We start from the raw sequence: 26,310 nt of genomic DNA, 5'->3' as shown, positions 1-26,310 counted from the left end.
TGCTTCTTCTCTGCGAGCAGCAGTTGCTGCTTCTCACAAGCATGAAAACCTTTTGCTATAGAAAGGCTCTCTCAAATGGCACATCTTGGGTTGGAAATTCTTCACCCTGGCCTAAGCTTTATGCAGTCATTAGAACGTTAGGGGGTGGACCCTGTTTGATTCACTTTACCATGACAAAAGGAGCTTTTTAAATTGAAAGATAATGAAAGAACATGTAGAGATGACAAACAACTACCACTCAACAAAGCAAGGTGATGAATCATAGAATCAACCAGGCTGGAATAGAGCTCCAAGTTCCCCCAGCCCAACCTAGCACCCAGCCCTGCCCAACCAACCAGACCATGGCACTCAGTGCCTCAGGCAGGCTTTGACTGAGTCCAACCCTCCTGCACCTAAGGCAGGTCACACAGGAACACATCCAGGTGGGTTTGGGATGTCTCCAGAGAAGGAGCCTCTGGAAGCTCTTTGGGCAGCCTGTTCCAGGGCTCTGACACCCTCACCACACAGAAGCATTTGCTCACGTTGAGGTGGAACCTTCTGTGCTCTCCTTCCTTGTCCTATCCCTGGGCACCACCACAAAGAGCCTGGCACCTTCATTCTGATACCCACCCCTCAGATACTCACAGACATTGATCAGATCCCCTCTCAGCCTTCTCCAGACTGAACAGCTCTGAGTCTTTATTCAGAGCAGAGACTTTCAAGTCTCTAAAATCATCCTCATGGAAACCAGTGCTAGAAATTGACTTGGCATCCCTTTTCTTTTCTTCCCATGAAGCACTTACACCTGCTTGCTTCACCAAGGCTTATTCTTTCCTCCCCCTCCACCAAGATGAGCTGCATCAACCTTTTCAGCAAGCTGCCCGTCAAGCAGTGCTTCCCTCTCAGCAGTCCATTTCCCACCACTCATTTTGCTTAGCTAAATACATCTCTTGGAATGCCTTTTGTGCTGGCTGACTGAACTGAATGGTGCCTTTGGAACAGGGAGGATCAGCAACTTACAGAATAATCTACATTTCTACAGCTCAAACTTTTCTCTGCACCTTTTGGAGGGCTGTGAAACAATGACCTGCTCCAAACTACAATCAAAGTGCTGATGGTCATTAACTTCTTGTAGCTGCCTTCATGGAATGCTTTAGGTTGGAAAGGAGCCTCAAGATCATCTAGCTCCAGCCTCCTGCTGCGGGCAGGACACCTTCCACTCACCTAGGTTGCTCAAGACCATATCCTACCTGGCCTTGAACAGCTCCAGGGAGGGAGCAGCCACAACCTCTGTCACTTGTAAGAATTTCATCCTCATCTCCAGTCTCAATCTGCCCTCCTCAAGCTTCAGTCCCTGGGCAACCTGTGCCAGTGTCTCACCACTCTCTCTGCAAAGAGTTTCTTCCTCATCTCCTGTCTCCATCTGCCCCCCTCAAGCTTCAATCCCTGGGCAACCTGTGCCACTGTCTCTCCACTCTCACTGCAAAGAATTTCTTCTCGATCTCCAGTCTCAATCTGCCCTTCTCAAGCTTCAATCCATTCCCTCTCCTCCTAGCACTACAGGCCCTTACAAAAAGTGCCGCCTTGGCTTTCTTGTAGCCTCCTCCTTCAGGTACTGAAAGGCAGCTCGAAGGTCTCTGCTGATGCCTTCTCTTCTCCAGGCTGCACAGCCCCAGCGCTCTCAGCCTGTCCCTATAGGGGAGGTGCTCACCTTACATCTATTCTGTCTGCTGATCTCCATCTCTCTCCCCCTCTGTATAGAGGTGTTCTGTACGTACTGAAGTTAAACAGATTCTGTGCAGCGCTTCAAAGGAAATTCCTCCAGAATCTGGCTGCTTTGTAGCCAAGAAGCAGCTCAGAAGACATCAGAGCATTAACAAGAAAGTCTTACTTGGGTGTTGCAGGTGATGCAGATCTTCTGGAGATGGCAGCAGGAGAATCAGACCTTCTTAGAGGAGATCCCATGCCAGACGACGAAACAGGTGTTGAGGATCGCTTCTCTCTCTTCACCTTCTCAGCCTAGAAGCAGAGATGGTTTTAGCTTCCTCCATTAGGGCCAACACATCTAAAATGGTTTTGATTGTTTCACTAACAAGACCTTAAACAGATGTGTGTAACACCTGGGAGATAAAAGCTTTTCAAGCACCAGCTCACAACTGAGGTGCAGTAGTTTCACACAGCCATAGCTCCCCCCTGCCACTGACGTCTTGTGTGGACAGACAAGCTGCAGATAAGCACCACCACACCACAGCCTCTCTCCAGCTGTGCTTGGCAGTGTGGGGGGGAGTGGCACTGGGTGGGTTTTGGTTTCCAAAATCACACCCTAAGGAGTACTGCAGGAGCATGGAGGTGATGAGCAGGGCACCCAGAAAAGCTGCAGGATGCAACAGTGTGAATCACACCCAAGACAGACACCACACAGCTCGAACTCCCAGCTTTTGGCCTCACTTGCATCTGATTTAGCCAGCATGAATTCTCCTGCTGTGAACTACTACAAGGCACAGGACCTTTAGTGAATTTTACAGCCCTGCCATAGATCTGTTAAAACAGGCCTTGTATTCTGTGGGCTCAGTGAAGGTGATGGACTTGCCTTTGCTTTCTGGAAACCACAGTGGGTCAGCAATGCATCTTCCAAGCAAAGAGCACAAAATATGGCCACAGGAGAAGGCAAACAATTGGTATAACCCAGATGTGCTGTCAAGGCACTAGGCTGGGTTCTGAAATATGTGAAGCTTCCCAGAGTTAACCAGGTTGGAAAAGATCTCTGAGATCACAGAGTCCAACCTATCACCCAATACCTTCTAATTAACTAACCCATGGCACCAAGTGCCTCATACAGCCTCCTTGTAAACACCTGCAGGGATGGAGACTCCACCACCTCCCCAGGCAGCTCATTCCAATGCCAATCACTCTTGCTGTGAACAACTTCTTCCTAACATCCAGCCTGAACCTGCCCTGGCACAGCCTGAGGCTGTGTCCTCTTCATAGAATCACAGTATCAGTCACGTTGGAAAGGACCACAAGGATCAGCCAGTTCCAGCCCTCCTGCCATGGGCAGGGACACCATACCCCACATCAGGCTGCCCACAGCCTCAGCCAGCCTGGCCCCAAACATCTCCAGCCATGGGGCCTCAACCACCTCCCTGGGCAACCCCTGCCAGGCTCTCACCACTCTCCTGCTCAACAACTTCCTCCTCATGGCCAGTCTGAACCTACCCACCTCCAGCTTTGCTCTTGTTCTGTCCCTGGCTGCCTGGCAGCAGAGCCCAACCCCACCTGGCTACAGCCTCCCTGCAGGCAGCTGCAGGCAGCAATGAGCTCTGCCCTGAGCCTCCTCTGCTGCAGGCTGCACCCCCCCAGCTCCCTCAGCCTCTCCTCACAGGGCTGTGCTCCAGGCCCTCCCCAGCCTTGCTGCCCTGCTCCAAACACCTTCCAGCAGCTCAGCACCATTCTTAAATTCCTAACTAACCAGCAAGACAGCCCAGTCATGCTCAGTAGAAGAGATCCAATTTGCCACCCCCACTCTCAGAAGTCAGAGGCAAGTCCATCCTTCAGTGCCAGAAGCCTCAGAGGACAAAGGATCCCCAGCGATGCTCAGGGGGACAGTAAAGCACAGCCAAACAAGAGCACCAGGGCACCAGAAGCAGGCAGGAGGCAAGGCTTCCCTTCTCACTGCTGTTTCTGGCAGCAGGGGCAGCACTTCACTTTGAACCATGCCCAGGGAGAGCCATCCAGCAGCCACTGAGCCAGCTGGGAAACCACCACCACTGCCAACCCACCTGAGAGCCTTCGCCTGCAGCCGCCCCTCTGACGGCGTCGGCAGCGGAGGGGGACGTCGCCTTCTTCCTGTCGCTGCTTCGGGCTGGGGAAGGCTTGTAGGGAGACTTAAGAGGACTAGCTGGTGCTACACGAGGACAGATATGGAATACTACAGAGTTACAGCACAAAAGCAAGAGCAAAAAGGGAGCAGAGACAGAGGAAGTGGAGGAGAGGAGAAAACAGCACAGTCGATTGTTATCACCTTCACAGGGAGCTTTCGAGATCCCATTACAAAACACCTCCAGCATGGTCCCATGATGGCTAAAAATGCCTCAACAGAAACAGTTTTAGAGGTGTTCTTTTGTTGTTTTTAATGCTCTAAACTATTTTCCCCCTTTTAATCTCTCCCAACTACTGCTCAGCTTTTGAATCAGCTGCCTACGAAGGTGACTCCAGCCTCTGCTGCATGTAATAAACAGCAGTAACAAACCAATTCATACAATGGTGGAGGTTGGAAGAGACCTTCAAGATGATCATCCAGTCCTAACCCCCCTGCCATGGGCAGGGACACCTTACACTAGCACAAGTTGCTCAAGGTTCCACCCAACCTGGTCTTCAATACCCTCAAGGAGGGGACATCCACAGCCTCCCTGGGCAACCTGTGCCAGTGTCTCACCACTCTCACTGCAAAGAATTTCTTCCTCATCTCCTGTCTCCATGTACCCTCCTCAAGCTTCAGTCCCTGGGCAACCTGTGCCAGTGTCTCACCATCCACACTGCAAAGAATTTCTTCCTCATCTCCCGTCTCCATCTGCCCTCCTCAAGCTTCAGTCCCTGGGAAACCTGTGCCAGTGTCTCACCACTCTCACTGCAAAGAGTTTCATCCTCATCTCCAGGCTCAATCTGCCCTCCTCAAGCTTCAATCCCTGGGCAACCTGTGCCAGTGTCTCACCATCCACACTGCAAAGAGTTTCATCCTCATCTCCAGGCTCAATCTGCCCTCCTCAAGCTTCAATCCCTGGGCAACCTGTGCCAGTGTCTCACCATCCACACTGCAAAGAGTTTCATCCTCATCTCCAGGCTCAATCTTCCCTCCTCAAGCTTCAATCCCTGGGCAACCTGTGCCAGTGTCTCACCACTCTCACTGCAAAGAATTTCATCCTCATCTCCAGGCTCAATCTGCCCTCCTCAGGCTTCAATCCCTGGGCAACCTGTGCCAGTGTCTCACCACTCTCACTGCAAAGAATTTCATCCTCATCTCCAGGCTCAATCTGCCCTCCTCAGGCTTCAATCCCTGGGCAACCTGTGCCAGTGTCTCGCCACTCTCACTGCAAAGAGTTTCATCCTCATCTCCAGGCTCAATCTGCCCTCCTCAGGCTTCAATCCCTGGGAAACCTGTGGCAGTGTCTCGCCACTCTCACTGCAAAGAGTTTCATCCTCATCTCCAGGCTCAATCTGCCCTCCTCAAGCTTCAATCCCTGGGCAACCTGTGCCAGTGTCTCGCCACTCTCACTGCAAAGAATTTCTTCCTCATCTCCCGTCTCCATCTGCCCTCCTCAAGCTTCAGTCCCTGGGAAACCTGTGCCAGTGTCTCACCACTCTCACTGCAAAGAGTTTCATCCTCATCTCCAGGCTCAATCTGCCCTCCTCAAGCTTCAATCCCTGGGCAACCTGTGCCAGTGTCTCACCATCCACACTGCAAAGAGTTTCATCCTCATCTCCAGGCTCAATCTGCCCTCCTCAAGCTTCAATCCCTGGGCAACCTGTGGCAGTGTCTCACCACTCTCACTGCAAAGAGTTTCATCCTCATCTCCAGGCTCAACCTGCCCTCCTCAGGCTTCAATCCCTGGGCAACCTGTGCCAGTGTCTCGCCACTCTCACTGCAAAGAGTTTCATCCTCATCTCCAGGCTCAATCTGCCCTCCTCAAGCTTCAGTCCCTGGGCAACCTTTGCCAGTGTCTCACCACTCTCACTGCAAAGAGTTTCATCCTCATCTCCAGGCTCAATCTGCCCTCCTCAAGCTTCAACCCATTACCTCTTGCCCTATCACTACAAACCCTTGTCAGAAGTCCCTTCCCAGCTTTCTTTCCCTCTCCCTGGGTGGGTGACTTTGGCATAAACACTTCAAAATAAGGAAAGGCTTAGAGATTTGATTTTTAAAGCCCAAAGGTGGCAAAGACTCCTAAATTCCTTAATTGGTTTTCAAAATCATACTTAACTGAGAAAAAAAAACCCAAGCAAACACAAAGCCCCAAACCTAAAGCAAGTGCTGCTGTGGCTGTTTCAGTCATTGCTGTGGCTGACATCAGTTTGGAGTGTGACACCTGCAGAGATGGTGCTCACCACCTCCCTGGGCAGCCTGTTCCAATGCCCCACCACTCTTTGAGGAATGACATTTATCCTAACATCCAATCTAAAGCTCCCTTGCTGCAACTTGAGGCCACTTCTTCTTGTCCTTCCAGTGCCTCTCTTTCTTCCTGGAGTAGGATTTGACAGCTGTATGCACAGACACATACAGAGAGATGAAAACACACCTAGAGTCACCCAGGTGAAGGAGGAAGTAGTTTAACAGCAAAGAACTGCAACCCCACTAAAATAATTAAGGCTTGAATGGTGCACTGGGATTTTTGTTCTACATACTGCCTGGGTGTGAAAGGCAATGAGATCAAATAAAGCTCCTGAGAGTTGCCACACAGTGCTACCAAAAAAACACAGACTCACAGAATGTGAGGGGTTGGAAGGGACCTCAAAAGATCATCCAGTCCAAGCCCCCTGCCAGAGCAGCAGCAGCCAGGGCAGGGCACACACAGCACAGCCAGGGGGGTTGCAGTGGCTGCAGAGGAGACTCCACAGCCTCTCTGGGCAGCCTGCTCCAGGCCTCTGCCACCCTCACAGCCAAAAAGCTTCCCCTCCTCTTGCCCTGCCACCTCCTCTGCCCCAGCTTGCCCCCAGTGCCCCCAGTGCTGCCCTGGGCCAGCCCTGAGCAGAGCCTGCCTGCGTCCTGCCCACACTGCCCTGCACAGCTTGGGCACAGCACTGAGGGCAGCCCTCAGGCTGCTCTGCTGCCAGCTGCCAGCCCCAGCTGCCTCAGTCTGGCCCCACAGGAGATGTTCCCTGCCTGCAGCAGCTTTGGGGCTCTGTGCTGGACTCTCTCAAGCAGTTCCCTGAGCTCCTTCTTGACCTGAGGGGCCCAGAACTGGATGCAGTATTCCAGAGAAGACTTCACCAAAGCAGAGTATAGAGGCAGGAGAACCTCTCTTCACCTCCTAACCACAGCCCTTCTAATGCACCCCAGGATGCCTTTGCCCTTCTTGGCCACAGGTGCACACTGCTAACCCATAGCCATCCCTCTGCCCACCAGGTCCCTTTCCTGTTTGCTGCTCCCCATAGCAGCAGAGTTCCCTGTGCAGAGCCCCTGCAGAGAGCCCCTCAGGAAGGTGCTTGCCTGCAGCCTCAGCAGGGCAGGTGTACAGGACTTAGCCTCTAATTCTCCTGTCAGTTAGATGGATTGGAAGACAGAGTCTGAAAAGCTGATGTCCTTGACCACATTTCTTGATTTAATCATAGAATCAGTCAGGGCTGGAAGGGACCACAAGCAGCAGCCAGTTCCAACCCTCCTGCCATGCCCAGGGACACCCTACCCTAGAGCAGGCTGCACACAGCCTCAGCCAGCCTGGCCTCAAACACCTCCAGCCATGGGGCCTCAACCACCTCCCTGGGCAACCCCTGCCAGGCTCTCACCACTCTCCTACTCAACAACTTCCTCCTCACCTCCAGGCTGATTGCTTTCTGAATACCTGTTCAGGCAGGGCAAATGGAAGGGAAATCCCCTCCCTGCCTTGCCACATCCCAGACAATAGCATTTGGCTCCCGCAGCCTGGCCTCACAGATGTTCCACTGCCTGCAGCAGCTCTGTGCTGGACTGTCTGAAACAGCTCCCTGAGCTTCTTCTTGAACTGAGAAGCCCAGAACTGGACATGGCATCCCAGATGCATCCTCCCCAAGGCACAGTATGGTTTCTTAGATGAATGTAGTCCATTTTCCATCGGGTTAGGTTTTCCTAATGTTGTTAACTCCATTTTCAGTCTGTTTGGTTTGGAGTTTTGGTTGTTTTTTATCAATTAGGTTCTTCTTAAAGACATTAAGAAGAGAGACAGACAACACCCTGATGCTTCTAAACACACTTCTACCACGAACAACTTCACTCTTGCCTTTACTACCATGTAAAGTGACAATTCTTTCAGCATCTCTCCAAACCCCCACATGGTTTACCTGGATTATTGCACTGCTCAGAGAGCATTAATGTACTTCTGCTTCTGGCTAAAGATGATTGTGTGGGAGTCAGCAGTCGAGAAACAAGAAAGTTTTCCATGGGGCTAAGATGCATGCGGTGAGCTGAAGGATGGGAGCAAAAAAAAACACAGGGAAATCAAATTTCAAATGCAAAGAAATAAAACCAGGGCACATTAAAAGAACTGAAAGAAAAAAACGATGAAATGGTTGGATTAAATTAAAAGGGAAAAACCTAAAAGTCTTCAGTATTGGAACTACTTAAAGATAACTTCCATTCCCTCTGGAAAAAAAAAAAGGGGTTAATTCCTCCCTCATTTTGTTGTCCAATCCAGCAAGGTTCTGACCATGTTGCATTTTGCTTCTCACCAGAGGCATATTCCACTCTGCAAAATGGTTGCTTTCATGACTCAGCATCGCCAAAACAAAAAGGGTTGCCTTCAGGAGGAAAAGGTGAAAGGTTTTGGTTATAACAGCACAGCTACTCACTGATGTGCCAAGCATCCTGGGACTTCACTGCAAATCTGCAGTCTCACTGTGTTATGTAAGTCTGCTTCATGCACCAGAGCTGCATTCCTCCCTACTCCATAAACCTAAGCATCATCTAAAGAAGAGTTATTTATAGGTGCTCCTATAACACATAGGCTAGAGCCATCTACCATGAGAATGGCAGAGCTGGTGAGGAGATCTCAGCAATTCACCTTCTCTTTTCAGCCTTCAGTGTCACTTATTTAAGTCCAGACACTTTTTTTTTCCTCCTCATGAGAGTTTCCAAAGAGTGGAGAAGGAAAACAGGGACAACCAAACCTCAACAGTGGGATAAACCCTTCAGTCTTCTCTTGGAGTGTTTAGTAACCACTAATCTTACCAGATGATTGTCTTTTGCTGAGCCTCTCATGGATCAGAGCTTCAAATCAAATTAAAGGGCTCTACAACTAAGGTTAGGAGACTGAAGTCTCCTTCGTAGCTCATTGGATGTACTTCTGCCCACAGTACAGCCCAAGTCGAGGGCAGAGCCACGTGTTTGGCTCACTTGGTTTTCATTATTTAGCTAGAAGATCCCAAACTGCAGAGTTTTAGGTGAGTGCTGCAGTCTCAGGATGTACTTTCTCACCCTGCTTGCTGAAGGATCAAAAACTGACCAAGCATCAGCAATAAAAACCTAGGACTAGGATCTCCGGCACAGCAGCGGAGTCCTGGGGCAGGCTGAGGACCTGTGTTACTGTATTAAGTTACAACCCCTGACGTGCCTGAGTTCTTCTGGCTAACAGACACAAGCCACACAGCTACATGGACAAGAAGAGCTTTAAGCAGGAGGAGAGCTGAGGCTGGTAGGAGAGCAGCACAGTCACTTGCCTCTGTCAGGGGAATGCGTTATGGCCGCTGTGGAGGAGGAGAGGCGCTTACTGATGGGCGACTCCATTTGCTTGGGCAGATTCATTGTAGAGGCTGAAAGTTTGTCACATGCTGCAGAGAGATGCATTGAAGACATTTGTATTCACATCACAGCATCCATTAGCTCCCCAAATTAACCTCCTGCTCGTGCTTGCTGGCCCTTGCCACTCATCATAGCACTGAACAAGGCAACGCCGGGGGCCGGCGTTTTCCAAGGCTCGCTTTGGGAAGCAACTTTCCTGCTTGTGAATGTTACATTCCACTTGGGCAACAGCCTGGCTTTCATACTGCCACAGGCAAAGCATGATCTATCAGGTCTGAAGGAGCTGAAGCCATTCTGACAGAAGATACTCAAAACCAGCACAAGCAGAAAGTTACCCAAAGACATCTGACTGCACACATAACACTCAGCTCCTCATCTCTGTTCCCTTTATCCCCTATTTTCAGCCTGCAGTGGACCTCAGGTATTATACCAATAGGAAAAATGAAACATGGATGAGTCCACTCACTCTTTCAGTGACTAACCTGACATCAGCCATTTGGCTTTTCTCTTTTGGGGCTTGAGAATAACTTTTAAAAGGGAGAAAATAGAAAAGGCAGCAAACTTTATTGTGGTTGGGTGGGGTTTTTTTTGGGTCCTACCTCAGGTGCTTTAATCCTTCTCCTGTACCGTCTGAAGACAACACCTGGCTTGCCATTTATTCTAGGACAGAAAAACGCTATTCAAGTGTTAAATGCCAGGGAAATGCTATTCAAGTGTTAAATGCCAGGGAAATGCTATTCAAGTGTTAAATGCCAAGTAGCACTACAGCGTGCTAGCACCTCAGGATCACCGCAGGATCCACTGAAGCTAAAACTAGAGATGCTTTGCACCCTGATGTCTCGTTTCTTTCAAAACCAAAGCATTTTCAGCTGGACAAATACAGCTGCTCCTCATTCTGCAGCTCTTGAGTTACTACATTCCTTCTAACATCCACTGACAGGCTGCCTCAGTAGGGTCTTCAGTTCAGCACAGTAGATGGATAGTGCCTCCAGTAGGATTCCCTGTGTTTCCTTTTTAAATGCAAGCAGGTATAATGCTGGTATCCTGCAGAACATCATCTGCACACCCAAAACTCTTCAGGGATGAGCAATAATTAGTAGAAACCCCCTCAATTTGTTTACAGAGAATGAAAGACTCTGTGAGGTCCAGGGCAGAACAACATTTGCTGTGTGTTCTTGCAGGAGCAGCAGCCAAGCCTAGCACCTCCTTTGGGGAGAAAGAACTCAGCTCATAAAAGCACAGGTTCAGTTTTCAAAAGGCCAAGCCCATTTGCAAGCAAAATTAGAATTGCTACGTGCAATCCATTCCTCGTTTTGGAGGACTCCTCTACTTTGCAGCCCTTTCATGGGGAAGAATAACTTAAATTAAACCCCCAGGAACAACCAAAGAAGCAACAAGAAAACCCAAACAAACGAAGCAAGATAATGAACCATACAAAAGAAAACAAACCATAATTGGCTAAAACAAGGTCAGGGGCTTCAGCTCTTACAAAACCCACTTCAAGAGGCTGAAAACACAGCCTGGCTGCTTATATTGTTCTGAAATACTGCAGGAAAACTCCCTTGTGATGGGAAAAACATCAACCCCAAAGGGCAGCGTTGATCAAGTGTGGTCTCCCTAACACATTTTCTCTCACTGAAACTTCTTTTCAACAGCACCTGCACCTCTGCACGTCCCTCACATCTGTCACACGTGTGTGCAATTACAGCTACAAACACAGAGCAGCAGCAGAATCATAGAATCAAGCAGGTTGGAAGAGACCTCCAAGATCATCCAGTCCAACCTAGCACCCAGCCCTATCCAGTCAACCAGACCATGGCACTAAGTGCCTCAGCCAGGCTTTTCTTGAAGACCCCCAGGGACGGTGCCTCCACCACCTCCCTGGGCAGCCCATTCCAATGCCAATCACTCTCTCTGCCAACAACTTCCTCCTAACATCCAGCCTAGACCTACCCCAGCACAGCTTGAGACTGTGTCCCCTTGTTCTGTTGCTGCTTGCCTGGGAGAAGAGGCCACCCCCCACCTGGCCACAATGTCCCTTCAGGTAGTTGTAGACAGCAATGAGGTCACCCCTGAGCCTCCTCTTCTCCAGGCTAAACAACCCCAGTTCCCTCAGCCTCTCCTCATAGGGTTTGTGTTCCAGGCCCTCCACCAGCTTTGTTGCCCTTCTCTGGGCAATTAACAGAGCTGAGAATCTGAGTGGGAGAAGTCTGCAGAGTCTGAGTGGGAGAAGTCTGCAGAGTCTGAGTGGGAGAAGTCCTTTGCGCCTGTCCAACGCCTGTGCGATTGTACTTCCACACCCAGACACAGCACAGTTAACAGAGATGAGAACCTGAGTGGGGAAAGTCTACACAGTGAGGGGAAAAAGAAAGCCATGAAATGCCTCTAAGTGTGCTGGAATGAGAGGCATGCACTGCTCCACCAGGGCAAAAGGAAAAGGGAAAGGAAAGAAGACATTGGGTCCACATCTCTAAGGGTAATGCTGCAGAGCACCGAGTGAAACAATGCAAGGAAGGGTGATCAGGCAGGCCGAGCTCAGTGCATGGATTAGGGTGATTGGAACAGCTAGAGATGAGACAAGATGGGACTGCGGGGGTCTCTGAAATACCATTGAAGGAATCAGCAGGAGCAGCAGAGGTCACAGGGTCTGGAGGAAGGGTGTTGGCAGCTAAACCTAGAGCGGGGGCTGGGGGATGTTCTGATTCACCTACACGGCAGAGAAATCAGAGCAGAAAGAGGTGAAAGAAATCACTGAGTGAATCGAGGGATTGTGCTAAGATTAAGCACAAGCTGCCTCAAAGACAAACTGGCTTTTCTCTCAAACTATAAAACGCTGCTTTTATCATCAGGGACACTTAATTTCCCAGCTTGGTTTTTCTTCTTGAGGGCATACCATGAAAATTGAGAAGTGAAGCAGAGTTTGTCTTTTTTTTAGATGAAGTATGTTTAAAAGATAGCAACTGTCACATTGCATCACCACCCAAACACGAACCTTCCCCCCCCTGCCCCACACCCATAACATCAGCTTGCAGAAACCTGAGGAATTGAAATAAATGCTGATTTTTTAAACCCAGAAAACATCCACCTTTGGGAAAGAGAAAAGCAGGATAGGACTCATCACGTAATTAAAACAATTTGGGTTGAAGCCAAAAATCAAAAGCAGCAACAACAAAAAAAAGTATAGGAGACAAGAAAAAAAAGGAAACCCAAAGCCCACCAAGCTGATTTTAAACTGCACATGCAGCAATTCCCAGGGGGTTTTTAGAGGCACCAAGCAAAAGCAGATCATCTTTAGAGAGACAACACTCAGCCCTTTGGGTGAATATTCCATTTGCTAACAGTGTGCGTGGGAGGAAAATGTGTGGGGAAAGGATATGGAGAGAGAGAAAGCATCAATTTGAGTTCTGGTTTTTAGCATCCTCCAAACAGATGCTATTAGCATCATCTGCCTTCCTCAAGTTAGGAGTCACCTTTCTGCCTAGACGCTATCAGCCAGCGAGGGGAAGCCTGGCAAGCAATTACAAAGCATTTCTTCGTGCCCTGAGGCAGCAGCCCCACAGCAGTCCCACCCTAACCAGAAAATGCATCGCCCTCGCTATCTCCCCAGCCTCATGCACTCAGCACTTGGAGATCTGCAATGCAGGCAGCCTGTCTGACTTACCATCTCTGCCTCCCGAGCCTGCAGCCAGTGCTCCTCCCCACGACCACCGCTTCTGCTTCTGCTCCAGCTGCTGGCTGCGTTCAAGGGACCGCCGCATCATGGCTTCTAAACGCTCCTGGTGATATTGAGACCAAACCAGAGAACCAACTCTGAATTAGTTTGGGTTGGGTTTGGTTTTGCCCCTTCCTTCTGAAACCGTGCTTTAAAAAAACATCTTCGCTAAGTCACCATTCCCCTGTTGCTCCACGCAAGACGATTACAAGAGCTCGGTGGCAAGAGAAAGAAAAGAGAGTGAGTCAAGAAGGCATCAGGATGCTACTTACCCCCAGATAGCTGTGTCCTTTGTCTGCGAGCCACTGAGGTCACTACAGAGGCCTAAGTAAATAACACAGGTTGCATCACTGCCTAGCATCTGCTCCCGCTGGTGAGGCTGCTGCTGGGCTCTGGACTTCATTTGTATAAGAATAATGCTCGGCAAGCATTAACTCTTTCTTGTCTAGGCAGACCTCAGGATGGGGCGTTTTTTCCATCCCACCCTCCCCCCCCCCGCCCTCCATCCCTTTCTGAGCACAGCTAAATTGCTGCAATGCCAGTGGCTCCTCCTAGCCACGCAGAGAAACGACCACTTCAGACCCAAAGTAGGTTACTTTGCAGGATGCTCCACTTAGTCATTTATCTTCAGCAACCCTCCCTCCTTTCTTCCACTACGTTCTTTACAATCTAAGCATTTAACAGCTTCTCTTTTTCCCCCCTTTTATTTTAGTGCACGCTCAGATCAGACTGTTCTGAGATGCATTTTTCCCCTCCTCCACACCCACCTTCCTCTATGGCTTAATGAGTCAGGATTTTCAGATGGGGAAGAACAAGGAGGAGATTTCTTTCCGTCCCCAAACCCTGCGCTAGCTTACAGCTATGTGTGGTCACCTTACTACCTTCTCCACCTCTTCCTCTTCCTCAGAGACCTCCAACTCAATCTTCTTCCTACCTCCACCCTCTTAGTTTCTCAGAGCTTTCCTGGGGCAACGATCTCTGCAATGCTTCCCTCCCTCCTTTCAAGCAGATAAAACCTGGTGCTTCTCCAGCCACCAGCCCATCACCTACCACCCACCCTCCTCCTTTCCTCCTCTCAGTACCTCTCATTCACATCTGGGAACATCTCCATCCTTACATTTCTGCAGCCCAGACCCTAGTGTGAAAGATGAGCCCACTCTTGCTGCCTCCACCTCCTGCCACAATGGACTTCAGCCTTTTGATCCTGGTAGTAATTTTGATCCTATTAACTGCTACCCTTGCTACATCCTGCTCTAGTATAAAACTCCTTCTCTATCCACTCCAAACTCTTGATCCTGTGAGGCTTCTGTGACTACACCACAGCCCCTTTTATTTCTACCAATCCCCTGCTTTATCTCCAGTAACTTTTGGTAGCTGAGACCACCTGTGTGAAAACCTCTCCTGCATCTCTTGGCCAGATCACTTTCTGCCCCTGATTCATGAATTTGGCCTAGGTTTCCTATCCCTTACCCTAAGATATCTACCATAAAACTCCAGATTCTGTTCAAGCAGGTCTCCTTCACTGATCCTGAGTCTGCTCTTTCTGATGGAGCATTCCAGGCACATCAGACCCCAACACCGGGCACCTCTAGGAACTACCATGCCTGGAACTTGAATTCACACACCTGTACACTTGGTGCTACCTTCCTGGGCCTCTGCCTGTGGTCACTGCCTTTCTACAATGCCAAATGGCCTCTCAGCATCATCTGCAGTGTACTTCCATGTCTGGGAAGAATCTCTCCTATTACCAGGACTTCCACTCATTTACTTCTGACCTTGGTTTTCCCACCTCATCCAAGCCTGCTACCAACCACCCACCAATTCCAGCAGCAAGCCACTACCTTTTAAGCTCTCTTATGACCCATCACTGATACCATAAAGCATTCCATTATCATACCCACTGCACAGAGAGTGGAAAAAGCCAGTTCCTAGACATCCTTTCTGCTGTTCCCAGCTCTCCTGTCCCTGTCACCTTTTGGCCAGGGGACCCATCCTGCTGCTACAATTCCTACTGCCATGCCTAGGAAGATGATCTTTCAGTCCTGTGGTTTAGCTCTCGCTGCAGCTTTGTCTCCCTTCTATGTCTTTAGCCCAGGGTCTGGCATGCAAAGCCCGCTGAAAGCAGGCAGCTGCTTCCCCGCCCTCCCTCCCCTTTTTTGTCTCACTTCTGTCTAGTCAGTGCCATCAGTGTCCAGGCAGCAAATATGTGCCCTGCCTCTTTTCCTCCTCCTCCTCCTCCTCCTTCTCCCTATAGAGCAAAAGCAAGAAGCGTCACAAAGCTCAAGGCTGCAACAGCACATAAAACCCCCACGGTTTTCAACACCACATCACCTCCTGTCTCTGCTTTGGGGGGGAAAAGACAGCAGTATTTCAGTCTCCAGAATCCAGTCACTCCCCTCAGGTTTAGCTTATCATAGAAACAACCAGGTTGGAAGAGACCTCCAAGCTCCCCCAGCCCAGCCTAGCACCCAGCCCTGCCCAACCAACCAGACCATGGCACTCAGTGCCCCAGCCAGGCTTGGCTGCAACACCTCCAGCCACAGCCACTCCACCACCTCCCTGGGCAGCCCATTCCAGTGCCAATCACTCTCTCTGACAACAGCTTCCTAACAACATCCAGCCTAGACCTGCCCTGGCACAGCTTCAGCCTCTGTCCCCTTCTTCTGCTGCTGGCTGCCTGGCAGCAGAGCCCAACCCCACCTGGCTACAGCCTCCCTGCAGGCAGCTGCAGGCAGCAATGAGCTCTGCCCTGAGCCTCCTCTGCTGCAGGCTGCACCCCCCCAGCTCCCTCAGCCTCTCCTCACAGGGCTGTGCTCCAGGCCCCTCCCCAGCCTTGCTGCCCTGCTCCAAACACCTTCCAGCACCTCAGCAGCTCTCTGCAATGCAGGAGCCCAGAACTGGACACAGCACTCCAGGGGTGGCCTGAGCAGTGCTGAGCACAGGGGTGGGCACAAGAACCTCCCTTGTCCTGCTGCCCACACTGCTCCTGAGCCAGCCCAGGATGCCATTGGCTCTGCTGCCCACCTGGGCACTGCTGCCTCCTCTGCAGCTCCTCTCTCCCACCACCTCAAGCTCCCTCTCTGCCTGGCTGCTCTCAGCCACTCTGGCCCCAGCCTGTAGTGCTGCTTGGGGTTGTTGTGGCCAAAGTGCAGAACCCTGCACTTGGCCTGGTTCACTCTCATCCCCTTGGCCTCTGCCCACCCATCCAGCCTGGCCAGGTCCCTCTGCAGGACTCTCCTACCCTCCAACAGCTCCACACTGCTCCTAGCTTGCTGTCGTCTGCAGCCTTACTGATGCTGGACTTCTACTTTTCTTCATACTTCAAAATGCAGTTTCCACCTTGTGTGTGCTGCCTTAGCATCTCACCTTCACACTTCCTGCTTTTAACTCTCCACCTCCTAATATGAACTTTATTCTCTTTGCGTCCCTCTCTTGTACCATTTTGCTACCAGTTCTCTGCAGTCTGCTTATTTATTGTGGCTATTTCCCCCCCCAATATTTTCACTTAATACTCCTCTCCAGGACCCTGTGTAAGGCATCTTCCCAGTTCTTAAAGCACACATTTGGTCCCAGTCTTTTATTCCATATCTTATTTCCACAGCACCCTGGAGTGCTGTGTGCAGTTCTGGAGCCCCCAACACAAGAAGGACATGGAACTGTTTGGGCCAATCCAGAGGAGGCCACCAAGATGCTCAGAGGGCTGCAGCAGCTCTGCCATGAGGCCAAGCTGAGAGAGTTGTGGCTCTGCAGCCTGGAGAAGAGAAGGCTTGGAGGAAACCTTGGAGTGGCCTTGCAGGGTCTGAAGGGGGCTACAGGAAGGCTGAAGAGGGACTATTGACAAGGCCTTGTAATGACAGGATGAGGAGGAACGGGTCTGAGCTGGCAGAGAGAAGATTGAAACTCGATGCTAGGAAAGGGTTCTTTGCAGTGAGGGTGGTGAGACACTGGCACAGGTTGCCCAGGGAGGTTGTGCAGCACAGAATCACCCAATGTGATCAAAGAGGCTGGGGGATGATGGGACTGATAGCATCTGGGGAGTGCTGGTGGACAAGAAGCTGGGAGGTTGGACCAGATAATAGAATCATAGAATCAAGCAGGTTGGAAGAGAGCTCCAAGCTCAGCCAGCCCAACCTAGCACCCAGCCCTAGCCAGTCAACCAGACCATGGCACTAAGTGCCTTATCCAGTCTCGTCTTGAAGACCTTCAGGGACAGTGCCTCCACCACCCCCCTGGGCAGCCCATTCCAGTGGGAAATCACTCTCTCTGTGAAGAACTTCTTTCAAGGTCCCTTCCAGCCCCTGACATTTTAGGATTCTATGAGCCAACAGTGAGTGCTTGCAGCCCAGAAGGCAAATGGCAGCCTGGGCTGCATCAAAAGCAGCATGGCCAGAGATGAAGAGAGGTGACTGCAGCTCTCTGCTCTGGGCAGACCTCACCTGGAGTGCTGTGTCCATCCCGGGGGTCCCTAACACAAGGCAGACATGGATGTGCTGGAGCAGGTTCAGAGGAGGCCACAAAGATGATCACAGGGCTGGAGAACCTCCCCTGAAAAGGCAATCTGAAAGAACTGGGGCTGCTCAGCCTGGAGAAGAGAAGGCTCCAGGGAGACCTTAGAGCTACGTTTCATATCTGAAGGGGACCTACAGGAAGGCTGGGGAGGGACTGTTCTTAAAGTGACAGAATGAGGGGCAATGGTTTCAAACTGGAGCAGGGCAGAGTTAGGTTGGGCATCAGGAAGAAGTTCTGAACAGTGAAAGTGGGGAAATCCTGGAACACGAGTGTGGTTGAGGCCACATCCCTGGAAACATTCAAGCTCAGACTGGATGTGTCCCTGGGCAGCCTGCTCTAGCTGGAGGTGTCCCTGCTGCCTGCAGGGAGGTTGGAGAAGATGCCCTTGGAGGGCCTCTTCCAACCCAGTGCAGTCTGTGAATCCATCAGCAAACAGTGTGCAGAACCCTTCCTGCCTATGTTACAGACAAAGCACCTCCATAAAACCACATCAGACTAATCCTTGTGACCCTCAGGTGGGAACTCCTAACAGCTGCAAAGCCACAGGGAGCTGCCACCAACCCCCTAACCTACAAGCTTGAGAGCCACCTACTGCTTGTACCCAAGATTTACAAGTGACCTTCCACTTAGCTTCTCCTCAAACTAAGCCACAGAACAAACATTTGCACTGCTTCAATTAGAAAACAAACAAACAAGAACCAAAACGACCCCAAAGAAACCTAACACCCAGCAGTGAGGGTAGAAATAATCTGACTTTGTTTTTCTCTATGTAAAAAAAAAAACATAGATGTGACCAAAAGAAGAGGGAAATGTTCACTTGACAAATATTAGGGACTTAAATGTATTTGTGCAAGCAATTCTAAACCATTTTTAGCTTGTTTATGCAATGTAAACAGCTTAGAAAGACCACAAAGCTTCCTCCTCTTTGCTTTAGAGACCTACCAGCACCACAAGAGCTTGCTGCTTCCTGCTACCATCAGCTGGCATCCTCTTTTGAGTGGCTCTTCCACACAGCAACAAGAGCTCTGTTGGTTTTTATCTGAAGAACACATTAAGAAGCAATGTGTGGAGCTTGCAGCCCACAAGGTGAGTGGCAATCTGCATCACAAGCAGTGTGGCCAGAGGTGGAGAGAGGAGATTCTGCCACTTGGCTCTGGTGAGACCACACCTGCAGTGCTGCATCCAGCTCTGGAGCACTCAACACAGCAAGAACATGGATCTGATGGAGTAGGTCCAGAGGAGGGACATGAAAATGATCAAGGGGCTGGAATACCTCTGCTGTGAGGACAGGCTGAGGGAGTTGGGGGTGTACAGGCTGAGGGAGCTGGGGGTGTGCAGGCTGAGGGAGCTGGGGGTGTGCAGCCTGGAGAAGCGAAGGCTCCAGGCAGACCCAAGAGCAGCCTGCCAGGACCTGAAGGGTCTGCAAGCAGGCTGCAGAGGGACTGTCTGCAAAGGCCTGCAGGAACAGGATGAGGAGCAAGGGTTTGAAATGAGATCAGAGCAGATTGAGCTCGGATGTGAGGAACAAGTTCTCTGCTATGAGAGTGTTGAACACTGTGACAGGTTGCCCAGGGAAGTAGTTGAGTCCCCATCCCTGAAGATCTTCAAGGCAAGGCTGTAAGCAACCTGCTCTAGTGGAGGATGTCCCTGCTGGCTGCAGAGGGGTTGGACTGGATGTCCTTTGGAGGTCCCTTCCAACCCAAAACACTCTATGACTCTGTTGAACACCGCCACACTTCCTTCCTCAAGGCTCAGAGACATCTGCTAAGAGAAGTGGACAGATTTAAAAGTAACCTGGAAGGAAGAGGTCTACAGATAACAAAAGACTCAATGTATGAGGACAGGATGATTCTCATGCATGCTTATTTGATTTGTGAGGATCTGGACAGACTTCCAATGTGCTCAGCAAGAAGCTGCTCAGAGAAGAACTCAACCACACCACCTCCATTCACATCAACACCAACTTCAAAGCTACCAACTTTCCCCTGGCACCGTACAGGACAAACATAAGCAAAACTAAGCTTTAGTCACCTCCTCTTGGAGAAGTCCTTTGCATGCAAAGTAGCCAAGCAGAGGATGCTTTGCTGTAGGAAGCCAACAAGCCCCATTTTGAGAGCCATTCATCTCTCTCCAGCTCTTCCAGATGCAAGAACAGCATTTTCTAGAAAGATCTATGCCACCTGTTCCTGTCACAGATGTGCACTGCCTTCTGCTGTGTCAAAAAGCAAGGACAAGAGACTTAAAGACAAGCCCTAAGGCAGACAGCAAGGAAGAAAACCTCTCTTTACTCACTCCTCATCTACCTGAAGTGCCAAAGAATGGGTGGCCCAGTCCCTACCCAGTGTAAACCAGTATGGAAAGGAGGAACAGTGAAGGCCTGCTGCACTGCATGGGACAGAGCATGCCCTGGCTGCAAGCACAAGTGTGGGAAATGCTGGCTCAGAGCTCTTCCAGTAAAGAAGGTCTCAAATGCCCAGAATGACTCAGGAGCAGTGAGTAACCTGCAGTTCCCAGGGAGTTGTAACTTCATCACCAGCCTTACTCAGACCTCTGCTGCTACTACACATGCAGGGTTTGAAAAGCTTGTGGAAGAGCTGGGGGGGAAGGGATTTGGCAGATCCTTCAGCAGAGTTCAAGTGGAATCTGGGAAATGAGGGAGTGAAAAGTAACTGAAGGGAAGCCAGGAGGTGGTGGCATCTCCTCCTCCCAGTTTCCTTCTTCCCTCATCCTCCTCTCTTCTACAAATTACTCCCCCTGTGTACCCTCCCACTCTTTCACTGGCTCCTGAATTTTCCTTCCCACCAGATTTAAAACACCCTCCAACAAGCATCCCCTCCTGTCCTGCCCACTGGAGGTGTCCAAGTCATCCCTGGAGGTGTTGAAGCAAAGCTTGGATGAGGCACTTAGTGCCATGGGCTGGCTGACTGAATAGGGCTGGGGGATAGGTTGGACTGGATGAGCTTGGAAGTCTCTTCCAGCCTGCTTGATTCTATGTTCTAACCAAACAGCTGGGAGCAAGCCTTTCTCTCAGCACGAGAGGAGCTTCCCATCACATGCACAGGGTACTGAGGAGCTGCAACAGCCTTGCTCATGCCTGGGAGAAGCATCACTCTGTGCTCACAGAAACACAGAAGTCATAGAATCAAGCAGGTTGGAAGAGACCTCCAGGATCATCCAGTCCAACCTATCCCCCAGCCCTAGCCAGTCAACCAGACCATCTTCTGAACTCACCTCTGGGCAAGTGCAGGAGGCTGCTCCAAGGAGATGGGATCCCCACTGAAGAGACCTTTGGGTCTGACCTAGCACTGCCTCTCTGCTGTCTGACACCCCTGCTCTTATTTCTCCAGTGCTGCAAAACCATGCAGGCAGAAAAAGCAGGCAGCTGCTCACTCTGCCCACACCCCTCCCACTCCCTGCACCCCTCTTTGGGGCCAATTTTGAGGCCAGGATTTAGGAAGTTTTTGTACTTGCTGCTTTCCCTTACGACCCTCATAAAAGGAATCAACTTTCCTTAGCTACAAAAGATGATCCCAGCAGGAAACCCTGAGGAAGAAGCAGGTCAGGCCAATGATGGAGGGAGACTTCCTACCCTTTGCTGTCACTTTTGTCATCCTCCTTAGCAAAATCTGAAATCAAACCCATGGCAAAACATTGTAAAATTAATTGTCAGCTCTTCTGCAGAGCCACAACCAGAATGTTACAGCTGAAAGAAGAGCTGCAGAGTTCCAGAGCCTTTATCTCTAGGAACTAGGGAAACCACTTCCATTTCTTTCTTCAAACCACTGCCCCATTTTTCCAACATCATTAATTCTTTATCAGCTGCAGCAGCAGCACTGCTGTTTTCTGCAGGGTGTCATGAAGAGCAAGACACACAGAGAGCATTCAGAGATCCGCAGCAGAAATCAGACTCAAGACAGCAGAAAGGAATCTCTTCTGTGCTAGAGTTTTAAACCAGCTTAGACACTTCACTTGTGATTCCATGAGGAAACCCAAATCCATTAGTTCAGTCTCATGAGCTGTTCAGTAAATTCACAATGACCTGGATGAGGACACAGAGGGCACTGCCAGCAAGGTTGCTTATGACACCAAACGAGGAGCAGTGGCTGAGACACCCAAGGCTGTGCTGCCATTCAGCCAGACCTGGACAGGCTGAGAGTTGGGTGGGGAGAAACTGAATGAAATACAGCAAGGGCAAGGGTAGAGTCTGGCATCTGGGAAAGAACAATCTCAAGGACCAGGATAGGTTGGGGACTGAGCTGTTGGAGAGCAGCATAAGCAAACTGGGGCGGTTGGTGGACAGAAGGATGACCATGAGCCAGCAATGCACTCTTGTGGCCAAGAAGGCCAAGGGTGTCGTGGGGTGGGTGAGAAGGGCTGTAGTGAGTAGGTCAAGAGAGGCTCTTCTGCTCCTATACTCTGGCCTGGGGAAGCCACATCTGGAATACTGTGTCCAGTTCTGGGCCACTCGGATCAGAAGGGGCTCAGGGAAATGCTTGAGAGAGTCCAGCACAGAGCCCCAAAGCTGCTGCAGGCAGTGAACATCTCCTGTGGGGCCAGGCTGAGGCAGCTGGGGCTGGCAGCTGGCAGCAGAGCAGCCTGAGGGCTGCCCTCAGTGCTGTACCCAAGCTGTGCAGGGCAGTGTGGGCAGGACGCAGGCAGGCTCTGCTCAGGGCTGGCCCAGGGCAGCACAAGGGGCACTGGGGGCAAGCTGGGGCAGAGGAGGTGGCAGGGCAAGAGGAGGGGAAGCTTTTTGGCTGTGAGGGTGGCAGAGGCCTGGAGCAGGCTGCCCAGAGAGGCTGTGGAGTCTCCTTCTCTGCAGCCATTGCAAACCCACCTGGATGAGACCTGCCCGAGGTGCTCCTGCTCTGGCAGAGGGCTTGGACTGGCTGATCTCTGGAGGTCTCTCTGACAGTAAACAAACCCCTTACCATTTCATGGAGAGAGTCATCTCTCAAGAGCTACTTTCTGGCAAGCTGATGCTTTGAGATCTCACAGAGTCCCAGATGTGTGAACACAGGAAGGTGTTTGTCTGAGGGATCAGACAAACCAAACCCCAAACTCAAGACAAAAAAAGCTGTGGGAAATGTTTTCAATGCACAAGCAGCAGCAGAGTCTGTCTAGCAGTGAAGCTGTGTGGTAGCAGCTCTAAAAGCGACACCCACATGACTCTGGGCCAAAAAGAGAAACCAGCATTTGCTGCATGTGAATATTCAGCTCTGTTTGATGCTAGCATGCAGAGCTCCTCTGCCATACACCTCAGAGTGGACCTTACCTCCTCCTCTTTAAGCTTCTGTCTCCGTTTCTCTTCCACAGCTGCTCTCTTCTGCTCCTCCCTCTGCCTCTGCTCCTCCAGCCTTCTCCATCGCTCCTCCATTTGCTTTTCATACTGAAGCTTTGCTCTTCTCTCCTTCTCCAGTATCTGCTGTTCTCTAGCAGCTGAGGCAGAGAATAAAAGACATAGAATCATAGAATCAACCAGGTTGGAAGAGACCTCCAAGATCATCCAGTCCAACCTATCCCCCAGCCCTATCCAGTCAACCAGACCATGGCACTAAGTGCCTCAGCCAGGCTTTGCTTGAAGACCCCCAGGGACGGTGCCTCCACCACCTCCCTGGGCAGCCCATTCCAATGCCAATCACTCTCTCTGCCAACAACTTCCTCCTAACATCCAGCCTAGACCTACCCTGGCACAACTTGAGACTGTGTCCCCTTGTTCTATTGCTGGTTGCCTGGGAGAAGAGGCCACCCCCACCTGGCTACAATGTCCCTTCAGGTAGTTGTAGACAGTAATAAGATCACCCCTGAGCCTCCTCTTCTCCAGGCTAAACAGGCCCAGCTCCCTCAACCTCTCCTCATAGGATTTGTGCTCCAGGCCCCTCACCAGCTTTTTTGCCCTTCTCTAGACATGTTCCAGCACCTCAACATCTCTCTTGAATTGAGGGGCCCAGAATTGGACACAGCACTCAAGGTGTGGCCTGACCAGTGCTGAGTACAGGGGCAGAATAACCTCCCTTGTCCTACTGGCCACACTGCTCCTGATGCAGGCCAGGATGCCATTGGCTCTCTTGGCCACCTGGGCACACTACTGGCTCATTTTCAGCTTACTGTCTATCAGTACCCCCAGGTCTCTTTCCTCCTGACTGCTCTCAGCCACTCAGTCCCCAGCCTATAGTGCTGCTTGGGGCTGCTGTGGCCAAAGTGCAGAACCCTGCCCTTGGCCTTGTTAAATCTCATCCCATTGGCCTCTGCCCACCTATCCAGCCTGTCCAGGTCCCTCTGCAGGGCTCTCCTACCTCCTGCTTTAAAAGTTACTGATAACACAACAGAATCAGTCCTAGGACCAGTGCTGTTGAACACCTGTCAGCAACATGGGCAGTGGCATTGAGGCTGTGGATGACACCAAGCTGGGTGGTCTCATGACACGCTGGAGGGAAGGGATCCATCCACACAGACTTGGATAGGCTGGAGAGATGTGCCCAAGCCAACTTCATGGAGTTCAACAAGGCCAAGTGCAAAGTCCTGCACCTGGACTGGGGCAATCTCAAGCACAAACACAGGCTGGGATAGGAGAGCAGTGTAGAGGAGGAGGACCTGGGGCTGTCAGCTGATGGAAAACTCAACATGAGGCAGCAATGGTGGATGGCAGCCCAGGAGGCCAACCATGAAATCCAAAAGCATGCTGAGCAATTTCATAGATATATATATATATATGAAATTAAGTGTGTAGACACCCTCCTTTATGTCTACTTATATGTTATTATATACATGTATTTATTTATTCATTCCTATACAGGTTTATGTGTTTTCAGACATCTATTTAGACATTAGAGATGTAGGCACAACAGAAATCTGTATACACAATATATACACACACATATATGCACATACACAGTTATATATATATATACACACACACATTTATAGCATCATAGAATGGGCTGGGAGGGACCTCCAAAGGTCATCTGACTGAACCCCCCTGCAGTCAGCAGGAACATCCTCAACTAGATCAGGTTGCCCAGAGCCCTGCCAAGCTTCTGCTTGAGTATCTCCAGGGATGGAGCCCCACTGGGCAACCTGTTGCAGTGTTGCAGCAGCTTCCTGCTGCAGAACTTGTTCCTCACAGCCAATCTCAATCTGCTCTGTTCTCATCTCAAACCATTGCCCTGGTCCTGTCCTTAGTTGCCCTCATCCTGTCCCTAGCTGCTGTCTACAACTACCTGCAGGGAGGCTGTAGCCAGCTGGGGTTGGGCTCTGCTGCCAGGCAAACAGCACCAGAAGAAGGGGACAGAGGCTCAAGCTGTGGCAGGGCAGGTCTAGGCTGGATGTTGTTAGGAAGTTGTTGTCAGAGAGAGTGATTGGCACTGGAATGGGCTGCCCAGGGAGGTGGTGGAGTGGCCGTGGCTGGAGGTGTTGCAGCCAAGCCTGGCTGGGGCACTGAGTGCCATGGTCTGGTTGGTTGGGCAGGGCTGGGTGCTAGGTTGGGCTGGGGGAGCTTGCAGCTCTCTCCCAACCTGCTTGATTCCATGATACAGTCCTTTGTAAATAGTTTCCTCCACATTTTCCTGGAGGTATTATAAGATTAAACCCAACTCTTTTAAAACCTCTAAAACCAATGCCTGAGTTATTCAGGAAGCTAATTCATTTTGTATTTTTTCTGCATCTCTTAAGGAGTAACAGATTTTAAATGTATGGAGAAGTATCTGGTTTATACCATCCTTAACAAGTCAATACCCTAATCAGTCAAGTATCTTGGATATAAATCTATATGGCCTATATATGGCCTCTCAGGGTCTGAAGGGGGCTGCAAATAGCTGGGGAGGGACTTTTGAGGCTGTGAGGGAGTGGCAGGAGTGGGGGGAATGGAGCAAAGCTGGAGGTGGGGAGAGTGAGGCTGGAGGTGAGGAGGAAGTTGTTGAGCAGGAGAGTGGTGAGAGCCTGGCAGGGGTTGCCCAGGGGGGTGGTTGAGGCCCCATGGCTGGAGGTGTTTGAGGCCAGGCTGGCTGAGGCTGTGTGCAGCCTGCTCTAGGGTAGGGTGTCCCTGGGCATGGCAGGGGGGTTGGAACTGCCTGATCCTTGTGGTCCCTTCCAACCCTTACTGATTCTATACAGTGCAAATCAAAGAAGCAAGTGAAACAAAGCCATGATCAGTCAATATCTTAGATATAAACCTATATTCCAAACCAAAGAAGAAGGTGAAACAAAGCCATGATCAGTCAAATAGCTTGGATATAAATCTCTATTCAAAGAAGAAAGTGAAACCCAGCCATAGAATGGTTTAGGTTTTTTGGGAGCTTAAAGCTCATTTAGTTCCAACCTCTCTGCCATGGGCAGGGACTAGAGAGTATGAAACACATAAATGGATATCAAAGAAAACATTCATTGGTTGATTTCATTAAGTCATAATACAAACAATAAAGGTTAGGAACAGACCGAGCCACACTTAAAAGTCAGATCAGAAAGAAGTCATATTAGTAGCTTAAGCCCATTAATATGTATACACATATAATACATCCACCTCCTGCCGTCTTACCAAGGTATTTCTCCCTTTCTTCTCTTCTCTCCTTTGCCAGTCTTTGTCTTTCATCAGTTTTTAGGAATCCATCAATGGCTGAAGTCAGAGAGA

General features: G+C 50.4%; 1 protein-coding gene across 9 annotated transcripts in view; it reads right to left on the bottom strand.

Annotated features, from left to right (window-relative positions):
* The window catches only part of MAP7D2 (MAP7 domain containing 2), a 100,385-nt gene that overhangs the window by 22,302 nt on the left and 51,773 nt on the right, over positions 1-26,310 (bottom strand). For 3 of the 9 annotated variants that reach the window (XR_010304189.1, XM_064152038.1, XM_064152036.1), the window contains exons 2-9: positions 26,218-26,295; positions 22,960-23,123; positions 13,128-13,242; positions 12,075-12,173; positions 9,385-9,495; positions 8,011-8,133; positions 3,759-3,907; positions 1,871-1,998 (exon numbers count right to left, since the gene is read on the bottom strand). Coding sequence is in view for 8 of the 9 variants with exons in the window: in XM_064152038.1 (XP_064008108.1) it covers positions 1,871-1,998; positions 3,759-3,907; positions 8,011-8,133; positions 9,385-9,495; positions 12,075-12,173; positions 13,128-13,242; positions 22,960-23,123; positions 26,218-26,295 (967 nt within the window). In the remaining variant the exon portion in view is untranslated. Of the gene's footprint in view, positions 1-1,870; positions 1,999-3,758; positions 3,908-8,010; positions 8,134-9,384; positions 9,496-12,074; positions 12,174-13,127; positions 13,243-13,450; positions 13,670-22,959; positions 23,124-26,217; positions 26,296-26,310 lie in introns of those variants that run through there. The other 6 variants (XM_064152037.1, XM_064152040.1, XM_064152041.1 and 3 more) reach the window with 6 other exon arrangements.

The sequence above is a fragment of the Pogoniulus pusillus genome, chromosome 12 (genome assembly GCF_015220805.1).
Source record: "Pogoniulus pusillus isolate bPogPus1 chromosome 12, bPogPus1.pri, whole genome shotgun sequence".
Lineage (NCBI taxonomy): Eukaryota > Metazoa > Chordata > Aves > Piciformes > Lybiidae > Pogoniulus > Pogoniulus pusillus.
The sequence above is the reverse complement of the archived record's forward strand: the minus strand, read 5'-3'. Positions and strand labels throughout refer to the sequence as shown.